A 14,742-nucleotide genomic window follows, 5' to 3' on the forward strand; every position below is an offset into this window, starting at 1 on the left:
GAAAGAGAGAGAGAGAGAGAGGACTTTATTTATGGGTAATGAGGTAACACGGATAAAGGTAGGAGGTGAGTCAAGTGGATTCTGGGAATATGGTGGCTGTTGCCTTGGCAATAAGACTGTGGATCCCACCTATGTGATGTCTTAAGATTCAAAGGTCCTGATGCCAACAGGTAGAGAGAAACAGAGAGGGAGATGGAGATAAGGAGAGAAGATGGAACCTGTAGGAGAGGAAGACAAACTGGATCCACATGGATTGAAATAGCCACAGGTGGCTATGGATATCATAGAAGAGCAATAGAAAAATATAGGGCAATTTGTCCAATCTATGTGGGTAGCTTGAATCGATCTCAATTGAGTTTTGAGTTCTTTGTGTGGACATTTGGGGGATTGATAATCTACTGTTATAAATCTGACTGATAAACTATAAGCCTCTCGAGTTTTCTTTACATGAGGCTTGGAATTTAGAGCCATTCTTGGCAGGTCTCAGGGAATGGATGATTAGGAATGTGAGCTGTGGACTGCCACTTGGGGATAACTATGGGGGCAGGAAGACCTCTATTACAGGTGAGTAGCTGCTTCTAGGGTGGATGGTTTTGTAATAATTACACGCTATAGGTGTCTAATATTTTGAATTCTTTATATATTTTGAATATTGGCCCTCTGTCAGATGTAGGATTGATGAAATATTTTCTCAATGTGTAGCCTGTCATTTTCTCCTATTGACAGTGTCCTTCCCCTTACAGAAGCTTTTCAGTTTCATGAGATTGCATTTATTAATTGTTAAATGGATAAAGGAAATATGATTTGCTTACAGCTATTAAATATAAGGACACCATGAATTTTGCAGGAACTAGAACTAGAAAATACCATCCTGAATGAGGTAACCCAAATCCAAAAGGACATGTATTATTTATACTTACTTATAGGTTGATATTAGCCATAAAGTAAAGGATAAACATGCTAAAATCCATAGACCAAAAGAACTCAAAGAATAAGGTGGTCTAAAGGGAGGATCCTTGAATCTTTCTCAGAAAGGGAAATAAAATAGATACAGATATTTGAGGTCAAAAGAGAGAGGGAACTGGGTGGGAGAAGGGATAGAAAGGGGAAAGGGAGGGATTTGATATAGAGAGAGTGGTGAGTGGGGGCATTTCTAGGTTGTGACAGTGACTTGGGATTAAGGGGAGATCCCAGGTAGTTTATGGGGAGACTCTTGTTGAGTCTCCTAGCAGTGAGGTTTATGGCACCTGAAGTGGCCATCACCTATAGTCAGGCAGGACTCCCAGTGTTGGTATAAGGCACACACAAAACCTTTTACCCAAAATTTCTTCTGCCTACAAGTGTGTAGGGTCAAGGGAGCAGAGATGGAGGGAATGGCCTACCAATGATTAGCCCAATTTGAGAACCATCCTGTGAGCAAGAACCAATCCCTGACACTATGATATTCTGCTGTGCTTGCAGACAGGAGCCTAGTATAACTGTCCTCTGAGAAGCTCTACCCAGCTGCCAAGAGAAACAGACTCAGAAACCCACAGCCAAATATTAGATGGAGCTTGGGGAGTCTTATGGAAGAGTTGGGGGAAGAATTGAGAGTTCCAGAGAGGATAGGAACTCATAGCAAGATCAACAAAGTTAACTAACCTGGACCCTTGGGGTATTCCAAGAAATGAACCACCAATAAAAGAGCAAACATGAGCTGTACCTAGATCTACCCCACATATGTAGCAGATGTGCAACTTATTCTTCATTCAGGTCCTCCAAAACCTGAAGTGGGAGCTGTCCCTGAACCTGTTTCCTATCTATGGATGCCCATTCCCTAACCAGGTGACCTTGTCTGGCCTCACTGGGAGAGGATGTCCCTAGTCCTGCAGTGACTTGATGTGTCAGACTGAGGGTGATACTCAGGGCATGATTTCCGCTTCTCAGACGGGAAGGGGAGAGAGGGATGAGTGGAGGAGCTGCATAAAGTGTGTCACTGGGAAGAGGGGAGTAGATGTTGGGATGTAAAGTGAGTAAATAAAAAATTAAAGAAAAAATAAAATGAAGCCAATCCCAGGTACCCACTTCAGTACATAGTTAATGCAGAAGGCATTAATATCTTAATCGTCAAACTGTTGGAACTACAGGGCTCTGCACATCTCCATCTTGCTAGCTATTTATCATTTTCTTTTCCTATATTCACTAGCTATAGGCTCAGTGAATAAGCACATATACACTTGGCAGTTTCACATATATATCTACATTCTCCATAAGAAAGTCTCCTGAAGTTCTGGCATTCTGCTCTCACTATAAGTGAAGGAATTATTATTCATTCTTCTACATGGGGGTGAATAAAACCTACACACCCTGAGATTTTACAGCTACAAACAGGGAAAAATACATAGATCTGTCTTAGTTCTATAACTTCAGCTTAGATGCACTGAGAGTGGAATGACTGAACTCAATATTGAGACAGAAGAGTTTACTTAAACATCCAACACAGGAGCTCTAAACAAGCTAAGGGTATATGTTTGTATTAGAGAGCTACCAGAATCATTGGCTTCAATTCTTCTTATTCACATTTGCTAGTATTGTTTTTCTTGTTATAAAGGGTGCAAAGACCATATTGTTTGAAGTGATTATGAAACTCAACAAGAGACAACTTTCCATTCACTCAATTTTAAATAGGCATCTTAATTAAATTACCAGCTTTGAGCCTATATAATTGTACAACTCTTCCAATATATTTCCTTAAATGAAATCCTTTTATCTACGAAGAACATTGAATATTTTATGCCCTAATTGTATTCAAGAACATGACCATGTAACTGAAAAGACCAATATTCCATCTAGTTTCACTTGGAGCTTGCTTTAGAATAAAGAGGGCTCTACCAGCTACAGTGTAGACTGATAACACTTAGGAGGAAATATATATGCACCAGAGTCTTAAGAAATCCAGACAAAAAACATAAGAAACATGTATGCTCAGAAAATATGAGAAATAATCTACTTCTAAATTTATACTACAAACCTCAATATGTTCCTGGGACTTTTTTAGGAAAATACAAGGATGTATCAAGCAGTGCTGAGAGATGTTAGCACAAAAGTGTTATATAAAGTTTGATACTGGGTACAAAATCATTAATACAGTGAACAAAAAAATTCAAGCTAGCTCTAAAACACCCACTCCAGCCAGGAATAAGAACAGTGGTGAGAAAACTGGGAGAAAACAACAGTGAGCCACAATTGTATCTTTAATTATGTGAAATTTAGTTTTTAGATTTAACATGTTTCCCATAAAGAATTATATAACTTTTAATTCAGCTATTGAGAAAATTTGATTTTTAATTATTGTCTTGGTTTGGTTTTTCTTGCTCTGATAGAATACATGATCAAAAACAACTTGGGGAGATAAGGGTTTGTTTATTTCAGTTTAGTGTTCCACATCATGTACTGACAAAAAGAAGTCGGAAGAAACTCAAGGCTCTAATATGGAGACAGAAATTGAGGCAGAGACTCTTGGTGAGTGCTGCTTATTGGTTTGTTCACCTTAGCTTGATCAGACTAGTTTCTTAAATTATCTATACCCATCTATCCAGATATTACATTTTCCATAGTGAGTTGGACCCTTCCACAATCCTCAATCAATATTACTCAGGGCATTTTATCAATTAAGATTTGCTCTTCCCAAGTGGCTGTAGCTTGTATCAATGGGCATAAAACTACCCTGCTCTAAAGTATAAAATGTATACTTCAGTTTTTATCACAAAATTACAGATAATTTCTAACCAAACACTTATTTTCATTCTGTAAATTAAGCCAATCCTTTTTCTGATTGTTACTCTGTAACATTCCTTAGTTTAAAAATGACATTAATCAATGACCCTAAATCTTCATACCAAGAAAGTTTTTTTTTCTGTGTCTGCAACAGAGATAGAAGAACTAATTTTCTTCCAACTGTCTTGTTTCTTTAAACAGAAAAGTCAAGGTGACTTAGAATTCACTGTTTAATACCTTGAGGAGAACTTTCTTGTTTTATTCTGTCTCTTGGAATGATGTCTATTTTAATCTCTCCTCAAATATAGTGGTTGGTTTATTAGTGGAAATTACAGAAACAAGCACATATGAAGTTGGATTATAACTCAGAAAGTACCTTGAAAAGATATGTCAAAACCTTTATCTCTGCTTTAGACACGCATAATTTATTGTAGTAAGGGAAAGAATGTCCCCATTCTGTAACCAAGAAGACAGCTTCTCAAAGGAAAACATTGTCATGGGATGAATTTATCTTTCTATGGGACAGACACAGAAGTCTATATGCTGCTTTAACTTGGAGCGGTCAGATAAGGTAGGACTTCTGAGTACATATAAACAGAGCATAGGATAGAAACGGGAAGGAAAAAGCATATTAAAACTGGCAGTTGTGTTTCCAGAAGGAGATAAATTAATGATGATGACTGTCTAAAACTTGAGTATACCTTGAATATAACAGAGGTTTGGGGAAAATATTTGTGAAGCTTGCATTTATTATATAAAAATATTTATACTCCAAACCAAAGAATACCAATATCAAATTTTCTTGGTCACCAATGGCCCTTTTATATTTTTTATATAATTTCTGAGTTTGCCTACATCATATTAGACAATTGAGTCATCTAACAGCTAAATTATTAGGGAAAACTTACACCTGTAAACGCAGGTGGGAAAATACAATAAAAAGGCATGATAAAATGTCAGTGTATATTCCAAAGAACATTATGGAAAGAAACCTAAAAAAGAAATGGCAGTTTGAGAAAAGTGAAGGATAGGATGTCCAGCTGACTTCCTGATGCTAGAAGATCATACTTCAACATTGTCTTCTAACTTCTCAAAAATGAGGACTATCAGAAACATTTGAAAAATGTCATCTGTAAAATGGCAAACATCTGCAAAGGAGAGACAGCTTTTTGAGATACTAGAATATTTTCTCAAGGAAAAAGAGGGTAGTCATGATGCCTATTTAATCACACCTTCTGTGTTTTTCAGTACATTCCTCAGGTGATTTGTTGCTACTGATTCATTTTCAATTGAAGTATTTGAGGAATCCCTAGTTCAGATCATTTTGTTTTCCTAGAGTGCTTTATTCTAGTCTTCAGGAATAGTGCTTTCAGTTATCATAAATACCACCCTCTTTAGCTTATTATTTTTGTTAAGTAGAAAATAGTGGTACCCATATCTGCCACTCTCAAAGTAATCTGTCTCACATTGTGCAGAATGCATTTCTATTAGTAATCTTGTAGATATCTGAACTTATTTTTCTATACCCACAGGGTATATTAATTTTCTTTGTGACAAACATATTTTAAAGTGGTCAGTTAGTGGTAGTTGGATCCACTACTCTAATGAGTAGAATTCTGTGAAACCTTGAAAATAAGTACTCTAAAACCAGTAAAATTATGGAAAGTCTTAGATGCTCAAAATTAATCAGGAGCAGGTACAAAGAAGTTGCAGGGTCAAACACCAAGGTGGTAAGTATATGGCACAGTGTACTAGGGTGAGTTTACTAAAACCACAGAATCAGTTTCTTAGTCAAAACAGTCTTAGAAATTTTGTAAACTAAATGGAAGGTGAAGCAGAATGAGACATAAAACACTGTATGAGAACAAAGGTTGAGTGATGGTGATAAGATCATGTGAGGTATAGACAATAGACAAAAGTACCTTCATAGAAAATGAGGCAGGAGTTACGTTATCCGCCAGAACAGCTGAGATAAAGGAGTTTCCCACATCCCAGGATGGAAAAAAAAACCCTCCTAGATCATTTCTTAATATATTCCTTCTATAGAGCAATACTGCTCACAAAAATAAAATAAAATAAATCCCAGTGGCTACATCATATGGTGTGATGAAGGGTGCTTAAGGGATTCCGGAATTTGGAGCTCAAGGATAGCTTAAGTAGATAGCTGCCACAGTGGAAGAAATCCAGAATTTATTGTGTCTTTCCAAGAAAAACTAAGGCAAAGCAGCATTGTACCCATGGCTGAAGAGACCTAAAGTCACAAGTCAGATAAAGAGTTAAGTTTAATTTAAATGCATCTGTGTCAGGCTCTTCTCTTCCCTTGCCAATGTTCCTAGCACTTAGGCTGATAGAGAGCATATTGGAATGCATGAGGCAGGTGTGCCTGGCAATGACCTCAGAAGTTCTTAGGAGGACTTCTGATCAGAGAAAGAAAAAAAAAGATTTCTATAATAAAAAAAGAGGGAAGATTGCCTTATGTTAATGAGAAAACTTCACATCAGAGGTCTGAATATAATGATAAATTAACAGACATTCAGAACAGGGCATGAATTGCATAGAGCATGTTTATAGATGATCATAGGGGAGCAGTGGGGTTGTGCAGAGTACAGCCAAAGTGGAAAGGTTGAGATAGCAGCTGCTATGAGTGAGGGATTGAAGAAGTGAGAAGATGATGGTTGGGGGAAATTTTCTGTGTAATTCATTATGAAATTCCTTATCCAGTTCCACTAAGTACCTCATATTAAGCAATTATCCCAATCTTAACGGCTTTGGGATGCTTCTGTGGAATGAGTACCATGCAGAGGTTAACCCTAGACAGAGCAATTATCCTCAGGGTACACTTTCAATGTGGATTAAAAAAAAAAAAAAAACATTGATTGCTACTTAATAAAGACAAGTGTTTGTAGAATTTAGCATGAATTGACTTCAGTGGAGATTGTGGAAAAATGTGTTTTGTTTCCCATTAGCAGATGCAAGAGTTGCAAGGCTTACAAAAGATCTAAACAACTGTCTCCATGGTGAGACTGGATAACCTTGTTTTATTGGAGAAGTTCATTTTTTTTCAGTAAGGCCAAACCCATCCTTAGTTAGTTAAATAGCATTTAATGTCAGTTTTTATTTTTTTTAAATAAAAGGTAGACATCAACCCTTTCTTACAACCATATTCAAACTACTAGAAATTTATTCAACTTCATCTGTGGGAAAACATTATGACAACCCTTTTCTCCTTTGGTTTGATTAGCCTTATTCAAAGGCTATGACAGATCAAAGATTTCCAAAGTCTCTAGACTGATAATGATAGGCAGATTGTTATGCCAGAACTCGTCGATGACTGGGGCAGAGAAGGTCTGAGATAATGGATTGTGGCATCTTGAGGCAGAGGGGAGGCCCAGGTTATCTAATCAAACACACTCCCCTTGTTCTGTAAGATCTCATGAAGTAATTGACTATTTCTAGTTGTCATTCTAAGTTATTCTAAATAACTTAAAATGTATTGCATTGGCATTGTTTCATGTCATTGGAATAAAGTGCAAATGTCTATTGAAGTATGCTCTTATTTTTATTCTATATTAAATGTTTGTTTTGAAGGTTTTTATATTTTAATTAAAAAAACTTTAATGTTTTTTTCTATGTTTTTTTCTCCCCGTCCCATTGTTTAACTACAATGTTAAACATTTTGAGAGACTATTCTAGTACATTAAATGAAGAAACACATTAAAAACAACAAAAATAATATTAAAATATAAGCTATCTAATGAGCACAATGAACAGGAACAGTGTGCACATGCATCGTTTTCCAAGTAAACCAGGCTGCTAGGGTACCTAGCTGAGAGATGGTATGGAGGAGGACTAATGCTTTGTTTCCTCTATAAAAAAATTTTGATTCTTCTTTTCTAAAATTTTTAAAAATTTCATTGTCATTATGTAGGATTTGGACTCAGGAACAGAAAAGTCATTACAGGCCTTAATTAAAAACTAAGCAATCATCTCTTGTCTCCAGAGTTAGGCAGGATTTGTTTGCATAGGAAACCAACTCAAAGAGTAGCCCTAGATACGGATAACCCTGTAAGAGCCACAGCAATCTTGCTCCTGGCCTGTTTTGATTCTGCCTTCCTTGGCTATAACTTAGTCCTACCCATGCTCCCACTGTGTTATTGACACAGACAAGAAGGGAAGCCGAGTGCTTGTTGTTTCCCTCACAGAGAAAGAAACAGTCTCCTTCAGAAAATTCATAAAGCATCTCTTTGAGATATTTGGAGAGCTTAATGGCCTGTGCCAAATTAGAGTTCAGCACACTGTGCTTTACTTTAAAAAAATAAATAGCATCCATTTTTCACAGGTAGTGGAAAATTGCCTTCTAGAATTAGCAGTGATTCATAAAATTATTTGTTGTTATGATTTCATTAGTTTTAACTCCCCATGTAGTTAGGCGTCAGTCAACTTTAAAATCAATGCCCTAGTTAGGCAAATAAGGCAATGGAATTCAGCAATTATCAGGAGGTGTTTTTGTGTCTACCCACTGAGACTTGAAAACAACATCCAGAGGAATGGAGAAACCAGCTCAGATCATGTCACTGATTACTGAAATAGCTCTAAACTGCATGCTAGCCCCACGGTAATTCTGAAACTATATTGTGTACTATGCAAGCCTTTCTTTCTTTACATATCACAGTCATTTTATGTCCATGTTACATGACTTATACCCCTGAAACTAGGACTTACTGAAACAATTCTCTTTCCCACCCCACCGAAAACAATATTCTTCCTATTTCCTACTTTTCCTTCACATAGCTATGACATTTCCTGACTGGCTTCACAAGTCAGTCAAGGAACCTTGTGAAAGAAGGAGGGGGGTTAGTTAATAGTGAAGTATGATATAAAGAGAGAATGTTACATCATACATTAATTTTTAAGGGGAATGTTACAATCATACTTATCAGTAGAGTAGGTCATTTCAAATAAATAGTGCTTGTAATTTGAAAATATTTTAAAGTCATCTACTTCAGCATTCTGATACCCAAATGACACAGTGAAAGTAACAAGGAAGGAGATTCTAATAACAGGAGTCACTAGGGCAATATAATTATATGATCTGCAGCCACTTCATTATGAGACACTAAAGATATGTTGAATCCAATGAAAATAGTAATTTATAGGTAATGATTATACTTTTGAACCTAAAACCTTGACTATTTTCAAATCAGCAGGCAAATGAGAAATCAACATTTTATGTTCAGTTGGAGCACATATAAGGGTAAAGGAAAAAAGATAGAAACCACTTAAAAAATTTGTCCAAGGTCCAGGATTGTGTGTGTGTGTGTGTGTGTGTGTGTGTGTATGTGTGTGTATGTGTGTGTTTGTGTCTGTTTGTGTGCATCTTTCTGTCTCTGCCTCTAGAATTCTGGAATTACAAGCATATATCAGTAAACCTGAAACTCTTTCATGATTTCTGGGGATTCAATTAAGATCCTCAGACCTAGAAAGCGAGCCTACTATTTGCTGAGAATTCTGCCCAGCTCCAAAGCCTTTATCACCAGCACCCCAAAAAAGAAAAATAAATCACCTAATGATTCTAGTCATTCCATTGTTTCATGAGTCTAGTCCATATCTATTACTTTATTAATTAAATATATGTTCTTAGAAAATTGCCTGACAAAAGTTAACTGTAATTTTCAATATTTTCAATGCAGCAATTATAAATAAAAGCTAGACCTCTAAACGCACACTTCTGTAGATTCCACAATGAGATGCTATATTTGAATATATTTAATATCTACATATATTATTTCTGTTTTAAATTCAAGTATATTTATTTTTAAGTATAAGTATAGTGATTAATGTTTTTACTATGACTTACTGAAAAAAGAAAAAAATGAAAAACACAGCTCTAGCTACACAATTTACACATTTTAAAATATGAATGTGTTAAAATAAACTTTCTTAAGATTTTGTTAGTCTCTGAACACTGAATATTAACATTAAACACTAAGGGAACATATAATGAATAACTGATCTTATATAAGTTGTTAACTATAACTGTAATGGTCAAAGAGAAGTTTATACAAGCTAATTTTAGTATTTATTAATATTTACATTTAGGAAGACTCAAAGAGGGATCTGAAAAGTCTCTAAAAATATTTTAGAATAAAAATTAAAAACCTAAATCAGTTCTGTGTGTGTATACTATGAAGGTTCTATCAGGCTCAGTCCTGTGTGTGTATACTATGAAGGTTCTATCAGGCTCAGTCCTGTGTGTGTATACTACGAAGGTTCTATTAGGCTCAGTCCTGTGTGTGTATACTATGAAGGTTCTATCAGGCACTGAGAGGACAAGACAACATTTCTTGTGTAAAAGAACACTTCTCGCTTTGGTTTACAGAGTGCACTGTGTTTGGAGTTCCTTTTGCCCTTTACCACACTTCTCGCTTTGGTTTACAGAGTGCACTGTGTTTGGGGGTCCTTTTGCCCTTTACCCCTCAGCTTACCTCCACATCTTGGAATTGGTCCACTCCACATTACTTTTCCATCCATCAGAATGCATGTAATTGTTTCTGTTCCCTGGGTTTTAATAAACCCTTCTTCACAAATAACTGAAATAGAACTTCCTAATTGAAAGTTGTCTCCAAAGCGACGAGCATTGATGGGTATTCCAGGATCCGGACATTCATTATGTCCAAATGCTTAAAGAGGAGAAACAAAGACATTAGAAGTATACAAAAAGAGAGGGATTTCTATAGATTTTGGGTGTGGAAAGTGACCATTAAAAATGATTGTGGTTCTTTCTTCTTGAAAACTCTTTAATTTACTTTATAAATTTAGATAGTGTTCTATGATAATGAGTGCAAAATAACAAGTAATAGTTGTGATTGTTTCAATGTATAATTTATATACTAAGACATAAAAAATTAAAAATAAAAATTTAAATTGTTTCTATTTGTATTGATCATTATGTTAAACCAATATAGAAATCTCTAATGAAACATGACCCCTAAAAGGTTTATGTCATCTTTGAAAATTTCATGACAAAATTTCCAGGAATGGGAAACAGTTACCCTGGGAGGATTAAAGGGGATGTTTGGATCACCCACATAGAAGCCAGCAGAGTGGAGATGGAATAGAGGGTTTGCAGAAGGGAAACTGGGAAAGGGGATAACATTTGAAATGTAAATAAATAAAATATTGAATAAAAAGGAAATGTTTTAGTCTAGTCAGAAACTACTGTAATTATTTTATATATTTCCATGACAATATGGCCTTCCCTTCCTACTAAAGAACTTAACTCTTCAATGACCATGTCCTAGGCAAAATGATGTGATGTTATCACATTTAATACTTTGAGGGGCCTAATGAGTAAAATATCACCATGAAGAGGAATGTTAGACTTGAAGAAGTCATGTAGCTTATTTCTCTTCAGATAAATAAAAATGTATGGGACTATAATGTATCCTCAGTTCTGGAATTTAATGTTTTCTCAATGGTTTCTGTATCTTTGGTCCTTTTCACATGTTTCGTGATTCTTGAGACACTTCAGTATTTTTTTTTTGGTTCTTCAGAGTGTATATTTGGCAAAAAGTAGAACTGTAATAATAATATGTTTATTGAATAAGTAATGTGTTATTTGGAGTTAACCAAAATTTTTGCTTAATGAATCTATAAGAAAATACATGCATAATAAAATTTTATCATAATATAGTATAAATAGAAGACTTTCTGTGAGGTCAAAGTATCATGGCTTATAAGCATAAGGTTTATTCATGAAGATTTTATAATTTTATACTATAATTATTCTGCATGAATCCAAGCAACTGTTTTAAAATTTCCTACTAATTATTTTACGATTATTCCTAATTTGTATTACTTTATTACAATTTTTAACCTAATCTACAAAAGGATAATTAAGATATATTCTAAAATATATAAATATATTATAAGTATATTTATTTGAATGACTGTTTTTATCTTGTAACTGAAAAATTATTAACTCAAAGAACTAATAAATTAAAAAAATCATAAAAATTTCTTTCAAGTTCAATTTTCTGGTCATGCAGCTCTAATATACAACATCTAAGTAGATTTGTTTAGAAAAAATGAGCTAAAGTAGGAATTATTAAATATATGTAATTCCATATAACTCAGAAACCAAATAGACATAATATCTAACAAGACTACAGGCATCGAACTTAAAAGCTTCAAGCAATTAATACAAAGTAAAATGTAATTGAACAGATGCAAACATGTATTCACCAACATGCATAGCATACATATGTTTGAAGAAGTTTTGGATAAAGATCCCAATTTAGGCAATCTCTGTGACAATATCCCAGCTACTTGAATATAAATAGTGTGTAGTTACACATTTGCAAAGGGGTTTCTATGAGTAACACTGTAGAAAGTTATAATCACACTGAAAGGACACTGACTGTACTCTGTATCTCACTGGCAAAACTCAATATTACTTAGATAAGGGTGAGGTGAAGGGTGAAATTCATTCTAAAGGCAACACTGATATCTGGAGACTAAATTCTATTGAGATAGAGCACTTTCCCATTAACCCAGAAGGCTAGATAGAATCTGAGACAAAGTGGATGATTCAAGAGAAAGCACTAAATATTAGCAGCACTTCTTGGTTTCTGCTAAAACATTTACACAGTATTCACATGTAAGTATCTAAAACCATGGAGTTTTCTCTTTTATGTGCTTTAACCCTCTGCAGTTGTCATAAGGATTTTCAAATGAATAATGTGTACCTTTTAAAATGCAGCCCAGATATATAGAACCTAAGACAAAACATACCTCAAACCTAGGAAAATTTAATAAACACTGCAACATAGTGCAAACATCAAGTGATCTAGTGCAATAGCTAGCTTGTGATTACTGAGCTCTTGCTAGATTCACATATGATCTGCTAAAGTTATTAAATCTATACTTATCTATAATTCACTCTTGCATTCTTTCAAATATGGCATTATAATTATGGATACATGGAGGGCATACCTAAAGATGGAATAGCAAGGACAACACTTATAATTGTGCTGTCTGAGTTTTGGTAATACTTTCAAACATTGGAGCAATTTTTTTCATAGTCATGCCAGAGAGCTTTCACCACTTAATGATGTCTTCTTTCCTGTACTTCTATAGCAATTAGAGATATTCTTTGGGATTAGGGTTGTGTGTTGTCATTACTTGTTTAAGTTCTCTAAGAGTTTCTAAATATCTAAGGAAAAGTCATTTTCATTTTCTTTAAGCTGATAAATAGCAAAATCAGGTATAAATTTATGGTAAATTTTAATTAAAAATCCTAATCTATTGTCTGATATAGTAAAAACGTTGACATGAATTTCCTTAAATTGGGCTTTTCTCAAAGAGAAATGACACATAGTAAAATGTTATTGGCTATCAAGAAATAAAAAGCATTCATTGTCTTTGTCTTTGAAACAAGAAGGCTGGTTTGCATGATAGCTTTTCAGTTCTCAGCAGATATGTTACATATATGAACAAGCAAATACACAACAACAAAACCCTTACTGTTGTATGTGATGTTGAAGCCACGCCCTGACATCGAGTGGTCAGCTTGAAACTCCAGGCGCAGTATGTGGCTGTTACTAGTAAGATGGGAAGGCACCTCTGCCCCAGTAAAGGTTCCCAGAATAGGGGAATCTGGTGAGTCACCATCTTTAACAGCAAGAAAGTCAAATTGAGATTCCAGATCAAAGTCATTGAAGGAAAGGTGTATCCGGCTCCCTGGATCAGAAATTATTGTCCAGATACAATTTAGATTATTTCCATAACCTTCTGGATAATCAGGGGAAAGAACTGTTCCCATCGGTGCAGTGAAGTTAGAGAGGCAAGGAACTGGTAAAAAAAAAAAAAAGTAGATAAATAAAAGGTAAGCTTACAAACAGGAAATATTAAAAGGCAATATCTGGACATAATTTTGGTAGTCTACAATTATAATAAATTAATTAAGAACACAACAAAGAATTTATGTTATCTTTATGTTATTTTACAAAGAAGAAAGGAAATAAAATTTTGACTTTTTCCTTTACTGAAGAATAAATTCAGGACTTTGGGGCAAGGGTCATATCGCTAAACACACACACAAACTTCATTTTACTTATAAGCAAAAGCAGCTATTAATTTACATGAACATAAGACTATATGCTTGGAGATATACACTTTCATAATTTAAGTAAAAGCTTCAGGTTATTTTGTTGGTTTGTTTTTGTGTTTTCCAACATGTGGTGAGAGCATGCTTGGCCGAGAGAGTGGCTTTATTAGGAGGTGTGATCTGTTAGAATATGGGTGCCCTTGTTAGAGGAAGTGTGTCACTGCAGGGAGGGCTTTCCAACTTTCCTCCTAACTACCTAGAAGCTAGCTTTCTCCTGTTTGCCTTTGCAACAAGAATAGAACTCTCAGCTCCTACTCCCCATGCCTGCCTGGATGCTGCTATGCTTCCTGTCTCAATAATAATGGACTGAACCTCTGAACTTGTAAGCCAGCCCCAAGTAAATTTTGTTTTTTTTAAGAGTTGTCTGGTCATGAAGTCTTCTAACAGGAATGGAAACACTAAGGCATGACAATTTGTACTCTGTAGCCTCTGTCATCTAGAATTCATTCCCAGGCAGAACAAAGATTTTGCAATTGCTACTGCTTCTGCTTTCTGAGATGGAGCCTCCAGGCAGGAATCACTACACCCCACTCAGTGACACTTGACTCCTTCCATTTGTTCTGTGTTAGAGTATTCTACAACTCCTTTCTGCACTTATGAGAAATTTTCACAAGTGCCCATGAAACACTAAGGTTAAAACAATGATTGAATAAAATGATTTTGAGAATTTTCTCAGAGTTAAAATTCTAAAGCTTTTAGAGAATCAGAAATGGTGCTTCAATGGATTTTATCCCTACCATGCCATGATAGTTTATGACACAAATATGGAGACAGGTTAATATATATAATGGGCAGCAGTTGTCACTGTTGCCAAAAAC

General features: G+C 35.2%; 1 protein-coding gene across 6 annotated transcripts in view; it reads right to left on the bottom strand.

The window, feature by feature from the left end:
* Positions 1–14,742, bottom strand: part of Csmd3 (CUB and Sushi multiple domains 3) — a 1,179,548-nt gene that overhangs the window by 432,072 nt on the left and 732,734 nt on the right. For all 6 annotated transcript variants that reach the window (XM_031358937.1, XM_031358936.1, XM_031358940.1 and 3 more), the window contains 2 exons: positions 13,282–13,608; positions 10,242–10,436 (listed from right to left, as the gene is read on the bottom strand). In XM_031358937.1, coding sequence (XP_031214797.1) covers positions 10,242–10,436; positions 13,282–13,608 — 522 coding nt within the window. The remainder of the gene's footprint in view (positions 1–10,241; positions 10,437–13,281; positions 13,609–14,742) is intronic.

The sequence above is a fragment of the Mastomys coucha genome, unplaced genomic scaffold (assembly GCF_008632895.1).
Source record: "Mastomys coucha isolate ucsf_1 unplaced genomic scaffold, UCSF_Mcou_1 pScaffold7, whole genome shotgun sequence".
In the NCBI taxonomy this organism is placed as follows: Eukaryota; Metazoa; Chordata; class Mammalia; order Rodentia; family Muridae; genus Mastomys; species Mastomys coucha.